The sequence below is a fragment of the Abramis brama genome (genome assembly GCF_963993115.1).
Source record: "Abramis brama genome assembly, chromosome: 4".
Lineage (NCBI taxonomy): Eukaryota > Metazoa > Chordata > Actinopteri > Cypriniformes > Leuciscidae > Abramis > Abramis brama.
The window spans coordinates 46,450,134-46,475,053 of record NC_139966.1 but is presented as its reverse complement, the minus strand read 5'-3'; the positions used below and the strand labels follow the sequence as shown (position 1 = coordinate 46,475,053).

The window sequence follows — 24,920 nt, the reverse complement described above, 5'->3', positions numbered from 1 at the left end:
AGATTCGCGGCCCTCTGATTGGCTGTGTGTACATCATGTCATCTGTTCTGTTCCTAAACGTTTCCTGTCGAATTTTCCATTTGGGATTCATACATCTCTGTTTTCAAAATATTTCTGAACGAAATGACAGCGAATAATATGCACTCGCCGGGTATGTAATTTTATCTGTATGCTTAATATGTCAAATTCCCTCTTAATAGAGCAGAGAAATGTATTTTACAGTCTTAGCTGATCATAACAACACCAATGGTCCAATGAACAGCCTCTTAAAAAAATATGTAAAACATATGTAAACAATAAATTGTTATCTCTATAAACATATTAAATGCATTTGCGCTTAGATAATTAGGTCTTAACTGGCAAAAACAGCATTTTATGGTTGATATGAGGCACTTTAGAGAGGTTTCTTATTTCTATAATACAAAACTGTAACGTTACATACAGTGTTACAGCTTATAAAACAACAGTTAAATCATTTAAATTGATTTCCATTGAAATATATAGTTTGTAAACAGCACTATAGAGTTATAATGACAGATTTCGACGTTTTAAAAGCCAACAGTGTCTATAAGCAGTCTATTGCTCTCAATGACATCCATCAGCCACTTTTCCCTGAACCTCGTTTGTCCTGGAATATGTTTGAACCTGTTGGTTTCAACGAGGAAGTGAACGTCCACAGGCAGTGTATCTGGTTTGATTTTGGAGATTTCTATGATGAAATACACGCTTGCTGTGGCTGTGGGGATCGGGGTACTTCGGGTCGGGATGCTCCATTTGGCTCCGTACTGGTATTGCTTTTTAAACTCCAGCTCTGTTTCCTGCAGAAACTTCAGACTGTAGAGCCAGCCGGGCTGCTGTATCTCCCATGTGTCCATGTATTGCCTGATCTGCTGCTCTCCGATCTCGATTGTAAAGTCTTTGCATGAGATCCAGTCGATATTTTTGATTTTATCCTCACATTGTGGGATATTTGCGCTGTCCATCTCCATAGCTGTCAGTGTTTCTGTCATGTTGACGTCGGTTTCCATGGTGATGACAGACAGGGGACGGGTGTTGCGTTAACTCTGCGACGTAATGCTTTAAAATTATTTTCATAGTTCACCGTTTTTGTTGTTGTTGTTGTTGTTGTTTTGCTTTGCAAACCTGTACGGTTTCTGTAGGAAAAAAAGGTAACACTTTATTTTAAGGTGACGTAGTTACAAATTACTACATGCACTATAGTAATAACAGTAAATTATGTATATAATTACAAGCAGGGTATGTTACTACGTCACCTTACAATTACACTTTATTTTAAGGTGTCATTGTTACAGTGTAATTATATATTTAAGTACTGAGTAATATTAAGCAACTACATGTACTTACTATAGGGTTAGGGTAGGATTAGGATTTTGTTGAAGGTTAGTTGCATGTAATTATGCATAATTTACTGTTAATACTATGGTAAGTACATGTAACATAATTATGTAACAAGGACACAGTAAAATAAAGTGTTACCCAATAAAGTGTAACTGAAAAAAATGAATAATGACCTGGATACTCTTTTCATGTAGTCACAATAAATGAGTTTTCAAACTTCAAAAAGGACACAAAAGTGGTCCATATTATACATGCACTATATTTAAAGTTTTCAAGTCAAACCATAGTTTGTGTTTTTAGCACATTTATATGCGTTTGCAAGGATGTTCTGCGTGGTTTCTTACTTTTTATGATATTAGACATTATTAACTTAATAATAACAAATGACAATCTTTCACTTTACAGGTCGCCTTTAAAATGAGGAAAGCTCCTACTCTAATAAATAAGCACCGAGCTCTTATCTAGCAGATGTGAAATGGCTAAAGCTTTGATTGAGCTCCGCATGGCTCAGTAGCTTTGATGCCAAATTCACACAAGTGTGTTTTCTCAAGGAATATCCCAGAATTCCCTCGAGTAACCTCGCCGCATGTCGCGCATCAGGAGCACACTGGACACCGTTACCAAGGCCGTGAGCGGAACGGTGAACATCGACCTCTTCTCCAAGATCACACGCCTCAAACCCGGTTCAACCCAAGCCAAAACTATAGAAGTTAAAGTGGAATGCGCCGAGGCAGAGGCTGGAGCTGTCATGACTGTGGCGGCACCTGATCCGCCCAGGGAGATTGAAGTAAAAAAAGACATGGAACCTCCTAAAGAAGCCCCAAAATCCATTAGCAATCTGTCAAACAGCACAGGAAACACATCCAGCGGGGTTGCAAAGCAAACGCTGCAACGCTTCCAGCCCGCTGCGTTCACAACCGACATGGATGAAACGTACAGTCACCTGGCTGAACATGTCAATGCCTACTTTGGAAGCGACACACGAGATGACAAACGATCACAGCAGGATAGAGGAGACACAACACCGACATCTCAGATCCAGCCTAGCGCTCTTCCCAAAGTTAGCAAGGATCATATCCTTATGGCAGCACCTGTGTCCCATAAATCCACACAAGAAAAGACCCCTGGTCCATCTACCATTGACAAGGATGGCTCCATCCCAAGTCCACAAGCCCCTTCTGCTCCAGCTCAGGACGAGGGCGTTTCAGCCATCCCCATATCGCCAAGGAAAGGCATCAGTCATTACCTGTCCTACCCTAGGCCAAGCGTCCAGGCTTTTGTAGGTAACTACATCACTCCTCTCGTTCCCAAGTTTAGAACGGACTCAAAGGGTGGCACGGCAGAGAAGGACAAACCCTCCGGAGTCGAAGTGGCCGTGTCTCAGGATGCAAAGAGTGCAGAAAGCAAGGAGGAGAAAGAGGCAGAGGAGAAAGCAAAGAAACTGATGTCTCAGAGGGAGAAGGTAGAATACTATCCCTGCAAATAGAATAGAATAGATTTAACTGAGTTCTCTCTTTTTTTTTTTGAGTGAAAGCTTTGAGTTTCAAACAACTGATACATTTATTTCAGTGTGGTCAGGGTTTGAATCTATTTATCAAAAATAAAATATTGGATAAATTAAGCTTGTTTTTAGAACCACACACAATTTTGGTAATATATGCTAATATATATATATATATATATATATACAGTGCAATGCATAAGTGAATACACCCATGCTAAAGTTGACTAAAAAGAGGAATAAAAAAATAATATTTTGGAAATTGAACTTAATGCCTTAATTAAAAAAATTAGGAAAAATCCAACCTTTAAGGACACCAATTTTCTTTGTGAATGAATAATGTATCGTAAATAAATAAATGTTCTTCCTTAAAATACATGGTGCATAAGTGAGTACACCCCTATGTTAAATTCCCATAGAGGCAGGCAGATTTTTATTTTTAAGTATTTTTTTTATATTTTTTTTAAGGATACTATGCATCCTGATAAAGTTCCCTTGGCCTTTGGAATTAAAATAGCCCCACATCATCACATAGCATTCACCATACCTATTTAATATGCAAAAATCACTTTTTTTTGGCATTCATTGGCATGATTTTATTTCAGTTAGCCTAAAAGCTAGTTTGATTTGCATTGAGAGATGATCTTATGGAAAGTACCCCATGCCAATCTCTAGGTATAGTGAAGGCTATGTGATGATGTGGGGCTATTTTAATTCCAAAGGCCAAGGGAACTTTATCAGGATGCATAGTATCCTAAAAAAAAAAAAAAAAAAAACTTAAAAATAAAAATCTGCCTGCCTCTATGGGAATTTAACATAGGGGTGTACTCACTTATGCACCATGTATTTTAAGGAAGAACATTTATTTATTTACGATACATTATTCATTCACAAAGAAAATTGGTGTCCTTAAAGGTTGGATTTTTCCTAATTTTTTAAATTAAGGCATTAAGTTCAATTTCCAAAATATGATTTTTTATTCCTCTTTTTAGTCAACTTTAGTCAACTTTTTAGTCAACTTTAGCATGGGTGTATTCACTTATGCATTGCACTGTATATATATATATATATATATATATATACATCCACTATATATATATTAGCATATATTACCAAAATTGTGTGTGGTTCTAAAAACAAGCTTAATTTATCCAATATTTTATTTTTGATAGATAGATTCAACCCCAAAACTATTATATATTACATAGTTTATGTAATACATAGTTTAGTATTATATATTTATTTTAATGTATATTATGTATATTACTATACATTATATATAATTCATGCAACAGGAGCAGAATGAATCTGTTTGCAATTCATTCGTATATAAATTGTCACATAAAGAATGGATTTTTTTGATTTACACGCAAATTCCTTCTGCTCATGTTTCATGAATGAAGCCTATTGCCTATGCAAAATAGATCAATTTCCCATTGATTATAATGTTCAAAGATCAAAAGTGACCGTTCTGTGTGTTGTATGTAGATTATAGCACGTGTCAGTGTGGATAACCGAACCAGAGCACTGGTCAAGAGTCTTCAGCGAGTCACAGATGTGAAGATCACCATCAGCAGGGTGGAGGAACTGAGCTTCCACCTGCTGGAGTTTCCTGAGACCAGAGGAGTGGCGGTCTCTGTAAGTGTCTGTGAGGAGGACTACTTTATTTTTCTACGTTGTAATCTCAATCAATAACGTTCTGTTTTTCATTTCTTCCTTTCTCTCGCTGTGTTCAGGAGAAGATCATCTCTTGTCTGTTGCGTTTGAGGCAGGCACGAGATGTCAAGCTGCAGGCTGCAGTGAGACAGGCTCTGGCCCTGGTGGGCTACAATGACCCGGTGAAAGGCAGAGGGATACGTGTTCTCTCCATTGACGGAGGAGGCACCAGGTGACAGACAGATGATAGTTGGGGGGGGGGAAATGATTAACCTAAAGTTAACAGATTGTGAAATGACTTTTAAGATAAAACTAGGTCAGCCCAAATGTACCTAAAAGTAGGTCATCCAAAAATAGAACTGACACAATTTTGCAATCCCTTTAGATATTGTCTGTCATACTAGGCTAATTTTCATGTTTTAAATTTGTCACAATTTTACCTAGAAAAAAAAAAAACTAAAATAAACAATATAGGCTTAAATAAAACTAAAATAAACAAAGTGACAGCAGTGGGTCATGATAAGTAAAAAAAATATAAATAATTATAGATCTAGAGACATAAATTAATAATAGTAACACTTTACAGTAATTGTTAACATTAGTTAAATACATTAGTTAACATGAACTAACAATTCTGCGTTCATGAATTAACATGAACTGCATAACAATTCATGTAAAGCGCTTTGAGTACCCCAGAAAAGCACTATATAAATGTAACGAATTATTATTATATTATTATTATTATTAATTCTACAGCATTTGTTAATCTTAGCTAATGTTAATACATTTTTAAGATCATAAGTTGTTTCTTTTAACATTAGTCAACACACTGTGAACTAACCGGAATATGAACATTCTTAAGTTAAGTAACATAAAGGTTAATAAATGCTGTAAAAATATATTTACTCATTGTTAGTTTATATTAGTTAATACATTAACTAATGTTAACAAATGAGACCTTATTGTAAAGTGTTACCAATATAATTATCAATTAAAGACCTTATGAAATATTTAAATTGAATAATTAAGTAGTGATAAAACTTATAAATATATAAATAAATTGTGACCAGTTATAGGATTTGAACTATAACTGAACACATTTGCATACATTTCCCTATAAATGTTTATCCTAAAGTGTAAAAAAAAAAAAAAAAACGTATTGTGCATGATTTTATCCGTCAACTACACTTAAACTTTTAATTTGCTTCAGTGAATCGATCCTTTAGTTTCATGTTTTATACTGATAAAAACATGATTTATGAACATTTTTATACTGTATGTACAGTGACGTGTGCAGGCCTGTAATTTTATGTCATTGTTTTGTAGGGGTTTGGTTGCATTACAGGCTTTGTACAGGCTGGAGAGTTTGACAGGGAAGCCCATCTATCAGCTCTTTGACTACATATGTGGCGTTAGTACAGGTATATTATTAAAATTACTTGCAAAATGTCTACAAGGTGTAGAAGTGAATAATCTTCTTCTTCTATGTCTTCTAAATCTTCTATGATTTTTCTTAGGGGCCATTCTGGCTTTTATGCTGGGTGTGTTCCAGATCCCTCTGGATGAGTGTGAGGAACTCTATCGGAAGTTGGGATCTGATGTCTTTAAACAAAACCTGATTGTGGGCACAGTGAAAATGGGCTGGAGTCACGCGTACTATGACAGCCAGATTTGGGAGGAGATCCTCAAGTAAGACAATGAAGTGAACAAGCCTGTTTGGGGCACAATATTTTTTTTTATTTTTTATTTTTTTTTTTTTTTTTTTTTATTTATTTTTTTTTTTTTTATTTTTATTTTTTTTTATTTTTTTTTATATATTTTTTTATTTATTATTATTATTATTATTTTTTTATTTTATTTTTTATTTTTTATTTTATTATTCTATTTAGTCCAACAAATATTTTGAAGCTGAAATAGAAATAGCAAAATAATAGGGGTAAAGACGAGACACATATACACTGAATATAAAGCAAAAATAAATAGCAATAAATAAAATCCTTAAATTCATTACAATACAATGCCTATCTCATTTGCTGTTTATATTTAATGTATTTTTCTTCCCCTTTTATTCACCACAGAGAGAGAATGGGAGAGGGACTAATGATTGATACTTCCAAGAACCCTAAATGCCCGAAGGTGGGTTTCAAATATATATATTTGTAACAAAAATGCAATTCAAATCTTTTCACTGTTTAGATAAATCACTCAATGCTTCCACTAGGTGTCGGCAGTGAGCACCTTAGTGAACAGAGGCCTGCCGCTGAAGGCGTATGTCTTCAGGAATTATAACTTCCTGCCTGGGGTTCGCTCACACTACCTGGGTGGCTGTCAGCATAAAATGTGGCAGGCCATTCGAGCCTCCTCCGCTGCTCCAGGCTACTTCCAGGAATGTGTTCTAGGAAATGACCTCCACCAGGTAAACCACACAAAGTCTGGTCTGCATCATCTACTACACTCTATCTGCTCTTGCTATCAACATATCCTTATATTATCTTTATGTTCATGAGTCCTCTGACTTTTGACGTTATCCTCGGTCAGACATCTTGCACTATTGAAAATCATTGCAAACCCTTTTAGGTTGTTGTCAAGAAGGAGGAGGAAAAGCAAACTCTGCACATACAGTACATGCACTCGGACTATTTCCTGTGCTGTCTCATCAGTGCCGCACATTCAGACTCATTAGTGTTCTTGAGTGCCGTCACTTAGGGCACTTCAATTCGGCTGCCTTAAAGTGGCTCTCAGATTTTTTGTTTGAAGAGATTCCTGTCAGAGGGTTTGTTTAGACTCCTCAATTCTCTGATCCACTTCTCTCTGAATCATCACACAAAGGATGATAACTATAACAATAAACATACAGTTTTAAAAAATCGTTCTAAACTGAAAAGTATAGCAGAGTCCATACCACAACTAAAACGATAATGACACAGAGGAACGTTACCGTCGGAATCACTTTTAGAAAGATTTTTTTCCAGCTGATGAACGATAAAAACATTGACATCCAATCAGAATCAGTCCTGCTTTAAAGAGCTTGAGCCTTTAAAGCGGCTTATCATAAACATAACGATATCGTGCGTTGGTGTGGACCAGGGTTCACCAATCTCGGTCCTGGAGGGCCGCTGTCCTGCAGAGTTTAGCTCCAACCAGCTCCAACACACCTGTTTGAAAGTGTCTAGAATGCCTAGTGAGACCTTGATTGGTTCAGGTGTGTTTAATTGGGGTTGGAGCTAAACTCTGCAGGACAGCGGCCCTCCAGGACCGAGATTGGTGAACCCTGGTGTGGACACTAAGATAGTTACCATTATAGTTATCTTTAAAGTTATTGTTCTTGATGTGAATGTGAATGTGGCTGCGTATTTACAGTATACATCAAGATACACACTGTAATACAGAAGGGATACACAAGGAAGATTTGTTCAGGAAAGTGTGTTATTTTTAATAGTTCATGATCTGAATATGTTTCTGCACTACACTGGCGTAGCTGTCAGGTCTTTTTGCCTGTCTGCTTGTCTTCATCCAGCTCAAACTGGCACGGTGCCACGGCTGCCACACTGAACGCACCCTCACAGCCTGGGTTTCATCAGCCTAAAAGTCTCTCCGCCAAGCGGCAGACATTAATGTTGAATCGTAGCCCTCAGCGGTGGCTGTTGCGCCATCAGGAAGGCGTCATTCTGTCCGTCTGCTTATTGACACCCACCAAGTTCACATACTGCTTTCCACAATGTCCCTGTGTTCCCAAATAGGCCAGTAAAGCTATTGGTCACAGAGCTAAATGAATGCCCAGATTCATTCAGAGTCTGATGAGATCTGTGGTCAATAGGAAGATGAGCCTGTTAGTATTTAGAAATGGTGGTTTAAAACGGCAATTTTTTATCTATTCATTTATTCAAAGTACATTTAAAATACAGTCAATTTCAGAATTATAATTCATTTTAATATTTGTTGGGGCATAAACTAAAAAAATGTCCTGATATGTCACATGAGTAAATTACATGATTTTTTTTTTACATGAAAAAAAAAAAATCTATTTAGTTATTCAAAATACAGTTAATTTCTGAGTTAAAATGAATTTAGATATTGTTGATGGGCATTAAGTAAAAATTATGTCACATAGGTAATTTCTTCTGTTGATTTATACATTTACATTTTTAATATATTAATTTATTAGAAAATACACTAAAAATACAGTTCATTTCTGAATTGATATTCATTTTAATATTTTTTTAGGGGAAGTTAAAAATGAAGGAAAAAAGCATTATTAAAATAATTAAATTCAAGTCATTTGGCATAGACTTTTGTCATTTTATTCATATAATCTATTTTATCATTAATTTTAGATAAAGATAATAGTATTTGAACAAAGTATTCTTAACTTCTTATTAATATAAAAAGAAAAAAAAATCATGTGGTCCAACCAGAAATGCTCAAATGTTTTCTTTGTACATTATTTAAAAAGATTCTTCCTTTTCTTTATCATGGACACGCTTAAACACCATTGACCCACATGTTGCTTTCATGCGTCCATCAGAAATAATCCTCATTTAGTGGTCAAATGTTCTTTGGGGAACAATAGAAGAGAAAATTTGAGTGACATTGTCCTCAGGTAAGGCCTAATTTATTGTCGAACAAGATGAGAATGAACTATTTTTAGATCTTCATCTAATAGTCTGTGTAGATGATTCCAGTTTATTGGCCTAAGGGCCAACCAAACCCACTTAATGCACATTCATTAGGTCAATCTTCCCATAATTCCTCATTCAAAGCTGCTGTGATGTGTTTTGATGTATGTTTTTGCAGTGTGGGATGAATGTGTTCTAATTAAAATGCAAATGTAGTAGAGGCTCTTGGCTCTAAACCCTGTTGCCAACAGAGCACTCGATGCCCGGACCCCAAATGCCACCAGTGGAAAAGCTGCTCTGTGTCTCTCTCTCTCTCTCTCTCTCTCTCTCTCTCACTCTCTCTCTCGCTCTGAATAGCACTTCAGTTTCTTCTCAACATGCCCGGCCTGTTCTTTGTTATGCATACTCTTCTGAAGGGCTTTCAACCATCAAACAAGAAGCCAGTCCTCAACTGTTTGTTTGTTTTCCTTTTTCATTTGATTGATTCATCAATTCATTCATTAAAGGAAAAGTTCACCCAAAAATTACAATTCTGCCATCATTTACTCACCCTCATTGAGGAAATAGGATTTTATTTCTCATGTGGAACACAAAATTTATATTTTATTTCAAGTAACAAAAAAAGTTTATGGTTATAGTTAAGTTAACTATAATAACCCTGTAACAAACTGGATAGTGACCATTAGCTGTCAATCTGCAAAAAGCACCATAAAAGTAGTCCAAATGACCTATTATATTCCAAGTCTTCTAAAACAATATGATAGTTTTCTGAGAGTAATAGAGTGAAACTTAAGCTTGACAGCCATGGTCACCATTCACTTTCAATGTATGGAAAAGAGCAGCTTAGACATTTTGCCAAGCATCTTCTTTTGTGTTCCACATCAGAAAGAAAGGCATACAGGCTTTGAAAGACATGAGGGTAAGTAAATAATGCCATTTTTAATTTTGGGGTGAAATATCCCATTTATTAGCTTTTGATTGATTGATTTGTTGACGTATCCTTTGTTAGCTTTGGACTCAGAAAGCAGAGTGTAGTTCACTGATTTGCATCAGTATCTGTGTCACTAAAATGTAGGGCATACTAGAGAAATAAAGGATGTTGTTTAGCAGACGATTTCATCTTGTTTTCTCTGATGTGCTCCTTAAAGGAGACATTGAAACGGAGAAGGATGATGCCAAGTAAATGGATTTCAAATGCCTCAGGTCAAATTAACACATCTACCCACGTCTCCCACAGAGGAGAGATCCTTCATCCATTATACTCAACAGTGATGATGATTCCCATAATCATATCAGCTGGAAATGCAAATTCACCTCTTTTATGTTGTACCTCTAGTTTTTCAAAGAATAACCCAGATTTCCACAAAGAAGCCTTGCTTTTGGACAAGAATAGATGCAGTTATTTTGGCAGAACCTCAAGATTTCTTTTAAATAGTATATTTTAGTTTCTCCAATTTTAGTTGAGATAGAGCACACAAGAATCTTTTCTCGCTCCCTCACAAATATGGTTAGTTGATAAAATGTGGTTAATGTTTTTGATTTTATCCAGGACGGTGGTCTCTTGATCAACAACCCTACTGCTCTGGCCATCCATGAGAGCAAGTGTTTGTGGCCCAACACCCCTGTGCAGTGTGTGGTGTCTCTGGGAACAGGCCGATACGAAACCGTCGCCAAGACCAGCTCAAGCACTTACACCAGCCTAAAGACCAAACTCACCAACGTCATCAGCAGCGCCACAGACACCGAAGGTGAGACGATAGGGTCACATGATCCGGGATACATTTGTCTGCTGTCAGTGCGTTGTTCTGTGCTGTGTGTAGCACCTAGGGCTCTGCATATCCCTCTGAAGGATCCCAAAGTTAAAAATTAGCAGCTCTCAGTCTGATTTTAACATTTCATACAACAGTGTAATGAAAACTGTAATATGACTTTTGTTTTTGGGGTCTACTAGAATAGGTTTTCATGCCTGAATGTTCAAAAAACACCTTATTTTTCCACATATTTGACATTATTGCAGCACCTCTCTTCCAAGTCTGTCTGTAACGCTCTGTTCAGTTTCTTTCTCTATGAAGCCTATTCTTTCCGAAAAGCACAATGCGGTCTGATTGGTCGGCTGGACCAGTGTGTTGTGATCAATCAACCATTTTGAGTGTGTTTCATAAATGTCACGTTCCTTACGGTACCATAACCGTGAGTTATTAACGCTCATTAACATTAACACATTACTAACGCAACTCAACCAGGCCTCATCCCCTTTCTTTTCCGTATGCCTTGGGCGGGACTTTAAATTTAAATGAGGGATATTGTGATGAGTATGTTCCCGGAAGAAAACTCAAGACTACAATCAAGGCGTAATCAATATATAGAATAACTCCCTTTGAAGTGGACTTTATGCTTTGTATCTTTGCAGACCTTTTCATCCTCAAACAGCAACATCACACACTAAAGAAAGTTGAAAATGTCAAAAAGCATAATATGTTCTCTTTAAATGATGAAACATTGCAATTGTTAGAGTTGTTTGTCACTCACTACATAAACTACTATTGATCTTTTCTTTTTGTATTGTAGAGGTCCACACGATGCTGGACGCCCTCCTTCCCCCGAACACCTACTTTCGTTTGAACCCTTACATGAGTGAGGATGTCCCGTTGGATGAGAGCAGGCAGGACAGGCTGGACTTCTTGCTGGGTGAGGGTCGCATCTACCTGGAGCGTAACGAGAATAAGTTAAGGAAAGTGGCTAGTGTTCTCACTCAAGAAAAGGGCGTCGTTCAAAAGCTGGCAGAATGGGCACAACTTAAAGCTGACATGTACGATGGATTTCCCTTTCGCTCCAAACTCTGAAACTCTAAACCAAACTTGCACAACCACTGACCTTTATTGTTGTCTCTCTAATGTATAACAATGAAAACTGTACATTGCAATGGAATTAAGTGTTACATTGCCATATAAATTAAAAAAGGGGGATCAGGTCTGTTGCCTCATATCGACCACATAAGAAGACTGAATAGGTTCATTGTTGGTCTGATTACAGCTAAGCTACAAAAACTAAGGCTTTGTAGTTACTGTAAGGATAGTTATTGTCCCTGTTGTGGGTCTTGTTTGAAACAGAGAGCCTTGCAGGCATTAAATGTTAGCGGCAACACTGACTAGCTATTACTGCATGTGCTGCTTGTTGTTTGTAGGGATGTACTAATGTCAATTTGATCCATTAATTTACAATAGGATAAAACTCTTCAGTGTCTCCTCAAGAAAATCCTTAGTTGTTTATTCTGCACAATAATGCAGGTTGAGTTGACTGAATTAACAGCACTGTAGTTAGCATGAGGCGAGCTTCTGATTCACAGACCCAAGTGTGTGCAAATTTTTATTCAAAGATAAATGTCCGTAATTAACCTTTATGTCAGACCGCAAAAGGAACCAACAGCACTGTCTGATGTGTTAAAATGTTTGCACAGAATGTTTTGAAAGCACTCAATGCAGTTGTATTATTGCTGAAGATGGCTCTTAATCTTACATTGGTCATTGTGGAAATACTAATGACGTGATCATGATTTAGTGTACTATGTTTGAATGCATTGGCTGCTTTTCAGTATACATTTTTATCTGCTTCTGTGTGCACTTGGCAGGAAAATATTTTACATAATTTATTGGTTCTGTTCAGATTGAGTGTATAATATGTAACATATCATTAATCCTTGAATGTGTTAAGTAAAATCATGAAAATGTTGTAGATTAAATTTTAACAGCTTGATTCAGATTTTTCCTAATAACACCTTTAAACTATTACTGGTTATGAAGAGAAATAAAGGTTTTTAAACCTCAACTTTCAGTTTTTCCTTCTCTGATAAGATATGTTATCTTACTATTTTTTGTTCCTCTTAATATTGATAAAGAGTGCTGATCATTGGGAATCTAACATTTACTTGAGGTGAAAGCTATTTAAATCTGAACCACAAGCATTTTATTCCATTTGTAATTAAACTGGCAGTATTTAATTGATTTTTCCAATTGCAAAATTGATTTCTGTTTGTCTGTTGTTCCACATTAGCTGGTATTTTAGCAGCCTGTCAAGCCCGAAGTCAAACACATAGATGTTCTATATATTTAAAATTGTATAGCCCAATGAGAAATATGAACATTTATAGACTGATGAGCCTCTGAAAATCAGCCACCTTTATACAATAAAGGTCAGAGAGGTTGGTTATTTCCTCATAAGACCTCAGTTATGTAGCCTAACCTGAAGTGAGGAATGTGTCTTATCCATGGAAATGTTCAATGATGTGTCAAATCCCACAGGTGAGTGTGAGGAGAGACTATATTTGATGGAAATATGCTCAAATCCGCATTTCAGTGCTACTGGGAGCTGCCGTGTACATGTGAGACAGCGGACTGCACTGGAAATGCCTTCTTTATTTAACAGTTTCTAATCTATATTGTTTCCAGTCTTGTTACTGTTACGCAATCACTGCAGTTTTTGTCGTAATCCATAAACACACAGATGCTAGAGCTGAGAAGGTCACTGGTTGTTACTTCCATCGATCGACGAGCTTTAGAGCAGATAGGACCATGTCTGATTCAACTCTTGCATCACCTCCTCCCAGAATCCCCTTAGCCAGGCAATGGAAGACCAGACTAGAGCATTCTGACACCTCAAGTGTAACCTAGATGTCCTTAAAATTATTCCAATGATATGCTCAAGTGCAATATTATTATTTTCTGTTGATCTAAGAGGTGGAGCATAACTTAATTAGGTTTAGGGATAAGGTTGGGGTTTGGTTAAGGCGAGAGAGCTGGATGTCAAGCTCCACTCATTGGTGATCAGCCTCTCAAAAATTCCCTTGCTGGAAAAAGAACAGACTGTATAAGCAACTACCGGTTGGCTCTGGTACAATTATTTCTAGATGATATATGTTTTCAAAGCCATCTGCAAACCAGTGTAGGAAGTGGGACGTTTAAACAAAGCCAGTCTGCATTACCTCAGAGAGACGTGAGCTACGGTTGTATTGAGAGTGCACTTTAGGTAGCCTATCAGAATAGATGTTCTTGTTTAAACATACTTTCTTGTTTAAAATTTTGGTTAGAATTTAGTTTCCATGTCTTTTATTTTCAGTCCCACTACATGCTAGTCTATTTTGGTTATTCTTTAGTTCAGTAACCATACTACTTCCATATATTTTTTACATTTATGTCACCATATTCCTTGTTCCCTGATATTACAAATGTGCCAGGACTCTTGAGAACAATAATGGTTTTGTGTATAGTAAGTAGATACATATATTCACGTTTTAAGACGTGGCTGCCTGCATGGGTTTCAGACACGATGCTGTTCAGTGGGACGACTAACATGCTCATTTTCACTTGCATTGCCAAACCACTAAGCTATCATAAATCAGATGTCCTGCACTGAGAAAAAAAGAAGAAAAAAACCCCATCACAAAGCAACTCTATCCATCTGCACAAAAACACAAGGTTAAATATGACTTTGAAAAAGTTGTGTGTAGACTGAAAATTGTAGATTTGAGGTTGTTTTCCATGACTGTACTTTAATGACATGGAAAAAACAACACACTCACACAAACATACGTGTGAATGGATTAATTTGTTTGCGGAGCCTTTACTGTAAATTTCGATCAATTCAGTCAGTCATTAATAAAAGTAGCTATGCGTTTCTTTCAAAAACAAACTTTTGAACCATTCTTTTAACGTTAAGAGTATACAGAGCGTGCTCTCTGGATTACAGAGTCTAGTAGTGGTGTTTGTGTGACCGTTGATTAGTCTCTCGTGTCGCTGCAGCTGCGCCTGCACTGAGCGTGCGCGTGACGGCGCTGCGCGTTTGACAGCAGCAGGAGCGCTCGAGGAGAAAGAGAGGCTGCGGCGCGCGCCCACTACACACCAAACCTACATCAATCCCATGAAACCGGACAGGTCGAGGATTCATCGCTGCAGTCGGTGAGTTTTATGAATGCAGCGTTATTCTTTCAGAGTTTCTGTCGAGACGCTTTTCGTAAGGAGAATGCGCAGTAAGGTGCAGTATTTGAGTCGACGAGGAGCATCCAGTCGTGCTTCTCCCATGGCAACCGATGATGATGCGGATTTTCACGGCAATATGGCAGGGCTCACAAAGGACGCGTTTCTTTGAAATACACGAAACTTGTCCGTTTATTCCGAACGGCGTTTAAAATTAAGCTTGCATTGTGTGTCGTGCTGTATTGACACGATAAACGGCCCATTATGAAAGTCTATGTTTCATTGAAATCTTGCTCGGCCACCAGCAGGTGTTCCCATCATTCTCAGGCTTCACCCTCAATATTTGTTCATAATGGCGCATTTCTAAAATGTAAATATTTGAATTGGGTATTTATTCATTTTCATTTGAGAACTAGATGGACCTGCTGACTGTCATTGCATGAAGATAAAAACAAAAAAACAAAAACGTTTACAGCCATAGGAAACCCCACAAAAGACAACGGGAACAAGGCTCTTCCTTTCGTTATTGCATCTTCCTTTCATGTCTTTGTTTCTTAAAAAAAAAAAAAAAAAAAAAAATACAGGCTTTTTAAACGTTTATACACTTTCCATTAATAGGGTGCAAATGGGGCCTAAACTCTTGTAAAATGTACATAGTTTTTATTTGTATTTTACACAATTATTTTTATTTTAGCAAATTGTAAAAGGCTATACTTAACCGAAATGTTGATTGTCAGCCTCAATGTTTTCAAACGAAATATTATTTAAGCTGTTTATTTCTATTCCATTTATATGGGTGTTGTAACTTTTACAACCCTGTTACCAAAAATCTGGGACCTCTAAATAAATCTAAATTTAATAGGAAAATATTTAAAAACAAAAAAATAAACAATGACTGTAACATTTAGCTAAAATTAAACTATTATCCACCTAGTTTGGGACCAAATGTTGGTAGCTGTTTAATAAATTAAATCAAAATGATCGTCTGATTTGACAAAACATTGGGGATCAGGGTTAAATCGAATGGTTGAGCATTTTGAGAAAATGAAATGAAAATATTTTCTTGTCATCCCATCATGCTGTAAAAATACTGAATATTTAATATATTTTAATATATTTAAGCATGAAGAAAGACTAAAATATTGAAAACCCACAAATGGACAATGCAAAAAGGCTACACTTGTTCTTTTCTGTCAAGTGAGGAAACACAGGCCAACTGCATTGGTCTGTGTTTTTATTGGGCCTCAGGTGTAAATGAATGCAGCATTATGCTAAACGTGCCAGAATGTAGTGTGTTGTGTTTATGAGGTTACAGGCTGTTGTATGTCAAACGTGATTTAATTAAGATTGGTGATTTATTTTTAAATAACTCTTAAGGACATTGACTATATTTGACGTTCACACCTCTTCATTGTGTGTGCTTAAGTCACTGTAGTGCTAGGCTATTTCTTTTTGACGTTCACACTGCAGTTTGGTACATAATCTGATGGCTTCATAGGTGACCTGCAGGCAGTCTAACATCGATACAACTGAATGATGATTAATGAATGAGAAAATATGGGACATTTGCTTTCATGTCCTTGGCAATGGGATATTAGTATGCATGTGTGCATAACAGCTGTTGTGTGCTGCAGAGCCACAAGTCTCTTAGTGAGATGAGAATAGTTTCCCATTTAGCTTTTCATAGCAATTGTTAATTAGCATTTGTATAGGACTGTAACGACAGAAATGAGTCTGTGTGAGAGCGAATGCCCGGGCAATGCAGTTGAGAGAGATATCAGAGCTGAAGACAGGAGCAGAAAGCCATTTGTGGAGCAGGACAGGTTCTTTATGTTTAGGGGTGTAAATATTTTTTATTATTTAAATTGAATTTGATTTATGATTCTTTACTAGTTCTGAAATTGTCAATTTTGCATGACTTGATTGTTTTGGTGCAATTCATTATTATTTAGACTCTTTGTCATTGCTCCATGAAATGCTCTGGAAGTAGATAGAAAATCTGAATTTGGTGGATTTTTACAGATAGTTTAAGAATGTGTTTTGAATAAAAAATGAACTTTCATATTCTAATGCCCTTTTCTTTGTCCGGTCGATGCATGTTTAGATCTAAATTATGCTCAGTCCATGAAATTGTGTTCTGCACAGAGTCCAGGTGGAACCACATCAAACACTTTTTTTTGGATGGGAATAAATAGCAGTGCTAATGAAGCACAACAGGCACCAGGTACGTGCCACCAAGCCAGCTGTGCTTCATCGTGGACCTTTGCCTTCTCATGCACTCTCATCTTTGCCTTACCATCTGGAATGGAATGACTGGACAATAATGCAAAGAGAGGATTACAGGGAGGGAAATAAATAGCTTTTACTGTGGTTTTGGAGTGTTTGTTTGTGACTCAGTAAGTTCAGATGCTGGATATTTACATAGACACATTGCACCAGCTGCCATTGGCATGGCAGGCTAGACATTTGCATGCTCATAATTGCTCTGCAAATATGCCACATGTACCTTGTGTCCTGATTTTAATGCATTAGATTCTGAGCCTGATTTAAACGCAATGAACTTGTGTAATTCTATCTTGCATACTAAGTGTAGTAGATTACTGAACAATGGGATTGTCAGCGGAAATATAACTGGTGTTTAGCTATCATTTGCCTCTATTTCCTTTCAGATCGGTCTTTGCATGATATAGCATTGGGATTACAGATTTATTTAGTATGGCCACATGTAAAATCTCTGTTCACATGCCTGTGTTTATTTGTTATGTTTAAAAAAAAAACATAAACTGACTGTGAACTATTGCTTCCTTGTGGTTGATAAATGATTAGTGGAGATTAAGGTCAAACATGTCCGAAGATGGACAACATGTTCGGCATCATGTGATTGTGCCTCTCTCTTTAACCAGCGGATGATTTGTGTTTATTAAATGCGGTTACATTAGCGAAATTTTGGTGAAATTTTGCGGTTTCATAGTGTAGCAATGTATGAAGCACAGCTCAAAGAGGTCAAGCTTTCTGTTGGACCAAGCGGCAAAATTGTGAGAACAACTTGAATCTGTTGCGCAATCTGAGTTGGAAAATCTTATACCTTCCCGTTTAGGATTTACAGTTTTCAATCAGAAATTCACAAATAATTACAAAGAAATGACAAGTACGCCTATAACACATTTAATAATACATGACATTTTTAAGCAAAGACTGAAATAGTATTTTCTTGTAAAACGAACTATAATTTTTGTTTTATTTACTACTTCGAAAAACACCGTTAACAGTGTAGGCTATTTGATTAAAAAAATAAAGCAGAAAATTAGTAAATACACAAGTTATTGATGGGACCCTATCAGAACATGAATAAGATTTCCTAAATATGTTCTCTATAAGGAATAATTATTGGATTCTGATGGATTGTGACTGATTTTGCTGCTTCAGAATCGTTGGTCTAACTAAATAAATGCTGTGATCAGCAATATTACATGACAGACTTCTTATATAGTGACTTGTTTCTCTTAGTAGAAGTGATTTATTCCATGTGCTGTATGATAAATGTGTGCCATTTTAGTCTATGCAGAAGCTGAATGCTTCTGATTGAATTACATTATAAAGCAAAAGCATTTTAATCTGGATGGTGAAAACTACCAGTAATATGTGGCATGTATTTTCCTCCTATATGGAGTACTTGTTGTGCTGATTAAAATATAAGCTCTTTCAGCTCCATCTGTCTGGATACGTCTCTTATGACGTATGAGCTGAGAAAAATGCACTGCAAAAATGCATTGGATAAATGTTTAAATTTGACCTATATTTATGTAATGTGAGACTATACTATTTTTTGTGATTCTTTATTTTACAGTGTCCTTGTTACACATGTTACATGTAGTTTAATTACTATAAATTATACATAATTACATGCAACTAACCCTAAACCAAATCTAATCCTAATCCTAACCCTATAGTTCATTAATATTACTCAGTACTTAATTGTATAATTACACTGTAACAAGGACACCTTAAAATAAAGTGTAACCCTATTTTTTATTTTTATTATCAGATGAAGATGTTACATTTTTACATCTTTTCTTCATTTTCAACTGTCATGTCATCTCATCTCATGAACTTAATTTGAGGGGTCGTTTACTTAACACTGTTTTCAACTAAAAACTGAAAATGCAAATGTGAAAACGGATGTTTTCAATACCGTTATCTTCTCCGTGTAACCTACAAAAACGTTAATTTGTGAAAACGGTGACGTCATGCATATTGCGTGTTCAGTCTTTAGTGTTTCTTTACAAAGTGACATCGCCAACTACTGGCCTGGCTGAAGAATACAGCGTTTTTAGTCGTTTTCGCAGATCCGTGGGAACGGGGATCGTTTTGACAGTGGTGTCATCTGTACATGAAAAATGCAAAGGAATTACTTGTCTGTTTTTAGTACTTTGTTGTCGTGTAAACGTACCCTCAATGCGTTTGTCCTCTTTCAATCCACTGACTTTAACACTAACCACAAATGCAAGCTCTTGCAGAGGAGGAAATGTGCTCCGTTTGAGGTTTGCTATAGAGTTCAAGTCTAGGACTGTTTATAGGAAAGGAATGTTATCTTTTATGTGTAACCATTATGGAAGCTGATATGAAGGACACAGTGAGTTCAGCCTAAGTGCATTATAGGGTAAAAAGGCATATCTGCTTATAATTGCTATGAATTGTTAAAAAATTGCGAACAGATGAATTGGACAACAATGTCCCTAGCAAGTTGAGTAACAATTGTCCCACTTATATGAGGACTGATGTGCTCTCTGCCCCATAATACAGTGCTTTCTCAGTCCATTGATCGGACGAGGCATTATTTTCTGTGCCTGGCTATGTACTGAAGCGCTGATAATGTCATCTGCTAATTCAGTGACTGAAAGCAGATGCTGGTCATTTTGCAGGATGAGGTTGGTTAGCGCCCTGTCCTCTCTTGTACCAATATAGTGTCTCTTTGCATAATAGAGTTATTGGAAAAAAATAATTAATTGTGGATCATTTTATCCTGAGATGGGTTTCAGATCCATTTATGATGAAGTGCATTTTATATACTGGTGTTTCAGTGAATGTGCACACGCTCTCACCCCTGCTAAAGAAGAAAATAATCATTTATGATCACCTCGTCTTATTTTCCCATGGGTCTCAGTGTCTGTGCCTGTCGGTAATTAAATTATGCCTCAGTAAATTTTTCACAACAGTTCAAGATCTAATTCTTTGGTTTTACAGTAGTAATCATTAGGAGTGGGAATCTGAATAGTTCTGAAAATTATGTTGATATCTGGGTCAGCACATGGTAATATTATGATTTTTTATTTGTGTGTGTGTGTGTGTGTGTATCTGTAAATGTAAATGTAACTATAAAATGTAAATATACTGAAATATATTTTTCCTCCAACCATAGTTGTTATATTATGAACCTCAGTATATGTATTTATATATTTATACATATTTTATTTTAAACAGTTTAACTGAAGATAAAAAAAATTCAAATGAGAACTATTTCTGAAAGATCACTGAAGACTGAATTAATGGCTGCTGAAAGCCACAACCGGAATAAATTACATTTTAAAATACATTAAATTAACCACTGATATAAATTGTAACTATATAATGTAAATATTTAGAAGCTGTAGTTGTCATATCAACTTCAGTAAGAAGTAGCAAACCTTTTCAAACACTGGTTCTTTGTGTTTTAGCGTCAACAGATCAGTGTCATCTCAAGAACGTGCGTTTAGTTGCAAAACGTCTAACGTCCGACCAACCTAACCACGGAGAAATGTGAAATATTTAAATTGGCATGGAATCATTGTGCTTTAACCCTGCTGATTTATGGGTATTTGAGAGCTGTGGTTTGTGGTCTGCTTGCTGCTTTGGAGAGATTTGTGTTGATTTTATGACTTGGTGTAAATAACTCGGAGGTCATGGCGCCCACAAGCCCTGTGAAATTTCACTCCTGTGGGACAGGTTTCTGTTCTTGTCCTCCTGGCCTCCTTCTTGAACCCTGTATCCTCCCTTGTACCAAAACACACTCCAAACACTCCTGTATGCTTTGATGGGGGTTTAATGTTGATCTAATGTGAGTCACAAGCATGTTTTTGCCTTTAAAAGTTTCCCAAAAAGCCTTGGCAGCTGGTTTCTGTCTATAGCATGTCTGTGAATCACAATGGAGGCCTAAAATAATTCAACTTCCTGCTTTGAAGACCTCAAACTCCCCCGTGCACCCGAGACTCACTCCAGACAGACTTCTGCAGAGTTTAATGATGTTTAGAGCTTCATATCTGAGTCCCTTGTCATGAGTTATATCAAATTAAGGAGTAGATTATTTCCTGCCAGTTATGTAAGTGCATTGATATTTGGAGTTCTGGAAATATGGATAGATTAAATTTAACATGTTAAGCCATCTTTGGTGTTTTCAGTGGTTCAAGGTTTATGATATGAACGGGTGAAAGTAGGATTTGTATTTTGTAAAAACATACCTTTAAAAATATATTATTTTGTGTCTCCCAGTTATGCGCCACTTTTATTGGATAAAACCAAACCACCAACAATGACTAAGAAAGAACATTCTAGTACTTTAACTTACTGGCATCATGTGTCTCATATTGTCAGATACTGCCTTGTTTTTAGAGGATTCAGAATTGGAGATGAATAGATTCTTAATTATTTCTGATCATGTCTACCATTATGCAGATTTGACTGTAAAAATTAAGATCTTAGTTTATAACTTGTACAACTTTACTACTCTTAGCAGACTTTATTTTCATGTCTGTCCTCATTCACATTCACACTGAAACTGATACATATACCTTTAAACTCAGCCTTTTTCCCCTCTCTCTTTCTCTCTTTTCCTCTTTAACTAATTTATTTTTAATTAATTAAGAGTTAATTGAGCCTGACTGATGGGACTGTGAGTGTACGTTAAATACTGAGAAATAGAAACGCTGCTTTTAACAAAGCTTCTATACTGAAACTATACTGAACTGCTTTTTGTTTTATGTCCCCAAATTAATTGCAGTTTTTAATCTATAAATAATGGCAGTTCCTTGTGTACATTGTGTTTTATGAGCTCCCTGTTACTTCCACTGAATCCAGATTGACAGGGTCTGGCGGGTGTTCAGTCTGACTGAAGAACAGAACGAACGTTTGAATAGAGCGGTGAAAGACTGGAGGCTTGCTGGGAGAAAGAGAGGCTTGAATTGACTGAACTCGCCACTGTGCGGGCGATCAATGCAGTAGTTATATTGAATAAGTGTCACTCCTGACATATGATTTATGAGTTATAAATATCGAAAACATGTGCATGTGGGCCCTCCATACAGTATGACAAAAAATTTCACTTTACTTCAGACTAACATTTCTTTGGCTTTTATGTTTTTGGTCTGACAGTATTAGGGCTCAAATATGTTTGTGAGGAACATTTGAAGCATACAAATCTTTATGAATCTTTCCAAAATGTTGTGTTTATTAACTTAAGGAGTCTCCCGCAAATGTTTTGCGTTCCCCAAGAAACTTTGGGTTCGCTTGCAAACCTTTTGAGTTTCTCCGGGGAACACAAACGGTTTTGCAGGAGAACGCAAACGCATTGAAATATATATTTTTTCCTCCCATCTCATATTTTTCCCACCACCACCATGTCCCTTTAGGGGCTCCATAGTAACTTGATGCATTATGCTTATGTTCAAGACTTTTTATACATGGTACGGATTAACTTGGGACTTAGGGATTGATTTAGAGCACATAAAATTCTGTGTTTGTGTTATAGGCAGTAGATCGGCAATATAGACAGACTGACTTGAGCATCACAAATCGATACAGAAAAATGGCAAAGTGCAGGACAGTGTAACACAACAGCAAAGGATCTTCACCATGCTGCTTGGTTTAATAAACATGTTAATGTCAGCCATCAAACAAATAGCTATTTAATCATTGTTTTAGTCTACTGTAATATTTTTCAAATGTTCCAAGTATTTAATACAGTTAAGTTAACAGCTATAACAGCAAATCTTGATCGATATTAAAAAGTTGCATTCAGGTTTGGCTCCATATTGGTATAAATTTACACTTTTCATGAACCATTACATTCCCAACAGATCAAACCAAGTCTGCCCTTTTCCCCTCATTGAATATTCTGTTTCACTTAGATACACTTATGTCACAATAGGTTGTGAATGCTGTTTTATGTTAACATTAAAGTAGTTTGTCTGTATAGCTGTTTGTCTGTTCATAAATGGAGCCAGTTTCATGACTTGAAGGGGAGATGAAAGAAGTTGTCAAGCTGATGCATATCATATAGGTATATTTTACACCGAGCTCAGATTATGTATTTGTTTTTTTGTTTTTGTTTTTAATTAGGCTATTAAGGTAAAGGGAGAAAGAGTGATAAAAAGCCACAATGAGACCTCTGGCCATGTTGGTGACTCTGGATGATAATAGGGCAGTTCAATGCCAGTGGCATAAACATTTAATAATTTATCACAGTTTAGACTACTAATTTTGTCTGTTAGCTACATAGTCTTTTTAATTCATTAGTCAGGAATGAATAGGCAGACTAGTTCTAGGCAACTCTGAAGTTCCTGAATTGAGTCTTTGGTTTGGTCTTGCTTTGTTTGAATAGCACTTCACTTCCTACTTCACACACCAAGCCTGTAATCTGTTATGCATACGACCTTCAAGGGCTCTAGAGCATTAGAACAGAAGTCAACAGTCTACTGTTTGTTTATTCACTTTTTTTTTTTTAACAAAGTAAGACAATTCTTGTCTTTCGTTGGAATACTGTGAAGAATTAGTTTGATGTAATTTCTGTCCCTAGAGAGGGTAAGTGCTAAAGTATTACTTTTGTTACCATTTTCATTCACTTTTAGGTTTTTGTAACATTTAATTCTCACTTTATTTTTATGGAAGTCTGTTTTGGCCATATATATATATATATATATATATATATATATATATATATATATATATATATATATATATATATATATATATATATATATATATATATATGAGACTCCCAGACCAGGGAGTCACAGACGTCGAAAGACAAGACCGGACAGTGAGCTGTGAAATGACTGGGGTTTAAATACAGAGTCAGCATGGTAAGTGAAGTGATGAGGTGCAGGTGCTGTGAATCAGAATTCAGGTGATTGTGATCGGGACCAGGTGTGCTGAGTTGACGCTGGCTGGGGTGTGTTGTTGAGTGAATCCGTGACACTGTCCACATGACAAACATGAATTTAAATGCAGGTCACTCATGGTTTAATAAAACCACTTTGTATAATGGTAATCAAGAATAATTTTGCTTGTGCGCTCTGAGTGTCTATTGCTGCCAGAGGCTTCAGATTCACAGACGTGCACATGGAAATGACATTTCTGCCTGCTCAAGCCTGACTGGATACAAATAAGGCCAAATATGGCTCTAATATGCTGCTCTGTTGCAAGGCTATTTTCGTAAACGAAAACTGAAACTAAGACTAAAACTATTGGTCAAAAAACATTTTCGTAAACTGAAATAAAATAGAAATTTCAACATTAATGAAAAACTAAAACTAAACGAAACTAACAACAGTTACTGAAAAACTAACTGAAACAAAATAATAATTCGCAGAAATAAATAATCGTTTTCGTAATTAATAAGCTCTCCTAAATAAGCCTACCGGAAAATCACTTTTTTCCACTGTGCTACTTTATTTTTCAATGTATGACCGTTGCGGTTGAGTCTCGCGTCTTCTGCAGCATCACGTGCATGACACGACGCTCTAAAAACACGGCATTCAAGTTCAAATAAGTTCATCTTTTAAAAGA

At 36.4% G+C, this 24,920-nt stretch overlaps 2 protein-coding genes across 15 annotated transcripts in view; both read left to right on the top strand.

Annotated features, from left to right (window-relative positions):
* The first annotated feature begins 16 nt into the window (after window positions 1-16).
* Window positions 17-12,957, top strand: pnpla8 (patatin-like phospholipase domain containing 8). The gene is made up of 10 exons (XM_084111074.1): window positions 17-151; window positions 1,765-2,821; window positions 4,349-4,498; window positions 4,597-4,748; window positions 5,843-5,937; window positions 6,034-6,205; window positions 6,595-6,652; window positions 6,738-6,932; window positions 10,682-10,880; window positions 11,701-12,957. Exons 2-10 carry the CDS (start codon window positions 1,946-1,948, stop codon window positions 11,973-11,975), a joined length of 2,172 nt encoding a protein of 723 aa, XP_083967200.1. The 5' UTR covers window positions 17-151; window positions 1,765-1,945; the 3' UTR covers window positions 11,976-12,957.
* A 1,985-nt stretch (window positions 12,958-14,942) lies between these two features.
* The window catches only part of nrcama (neuronal cell adhesion molecule a), a gene marked incomplete at its 3' end in the record, with an annotated part of 49,977 nt that continues 39,999 nt past the window's right edge, over window positions 14,943-24,920 (top strand). For 9 of the 14 annotated variants that reach the window (XM_084111858.1, XM_084111869.1, XM_084111866.1 and 6 more), the window contains exon 1: window positions 14,973-15,083. Of the gene's footprint in view, window positions 15,084-24,920 lie in introns of all 14 variants that reach the window. The other 5 variants (XM_084111859.1, XM_084111867.1, XM_084111865.1 and 2 more) reach the window with 2 other exon arrangements.

What these genes read in the sequence shown, in the direction of transcription:
- pnpla8 (XM_084111074.1), top strand. Translation starts at nt 1,946, where the DNA reads ATGTCGCGCATCAGGAGCACACTGGACACCGTTACCAAGGCCGTGAGC. An exon ending in CCAGAGGAGTGGCGGTCTCT is followed by an intron (nt 4,499 to 4,596) that starts GTAAGTGTCTGT and finishes CGCTGTGTTCAG; the next exon opens with GAGAAGATCATCTCTTGTCT. An exon ending in ATTGACGGAGGAGGCACCAG is followed by an intron (nt 4,749 to 5,842) that starts GTGACAGACAGA and finishes ATTGTTTTGTAG; the next exon opens with GGGTTTGGTTGCATTACAGG.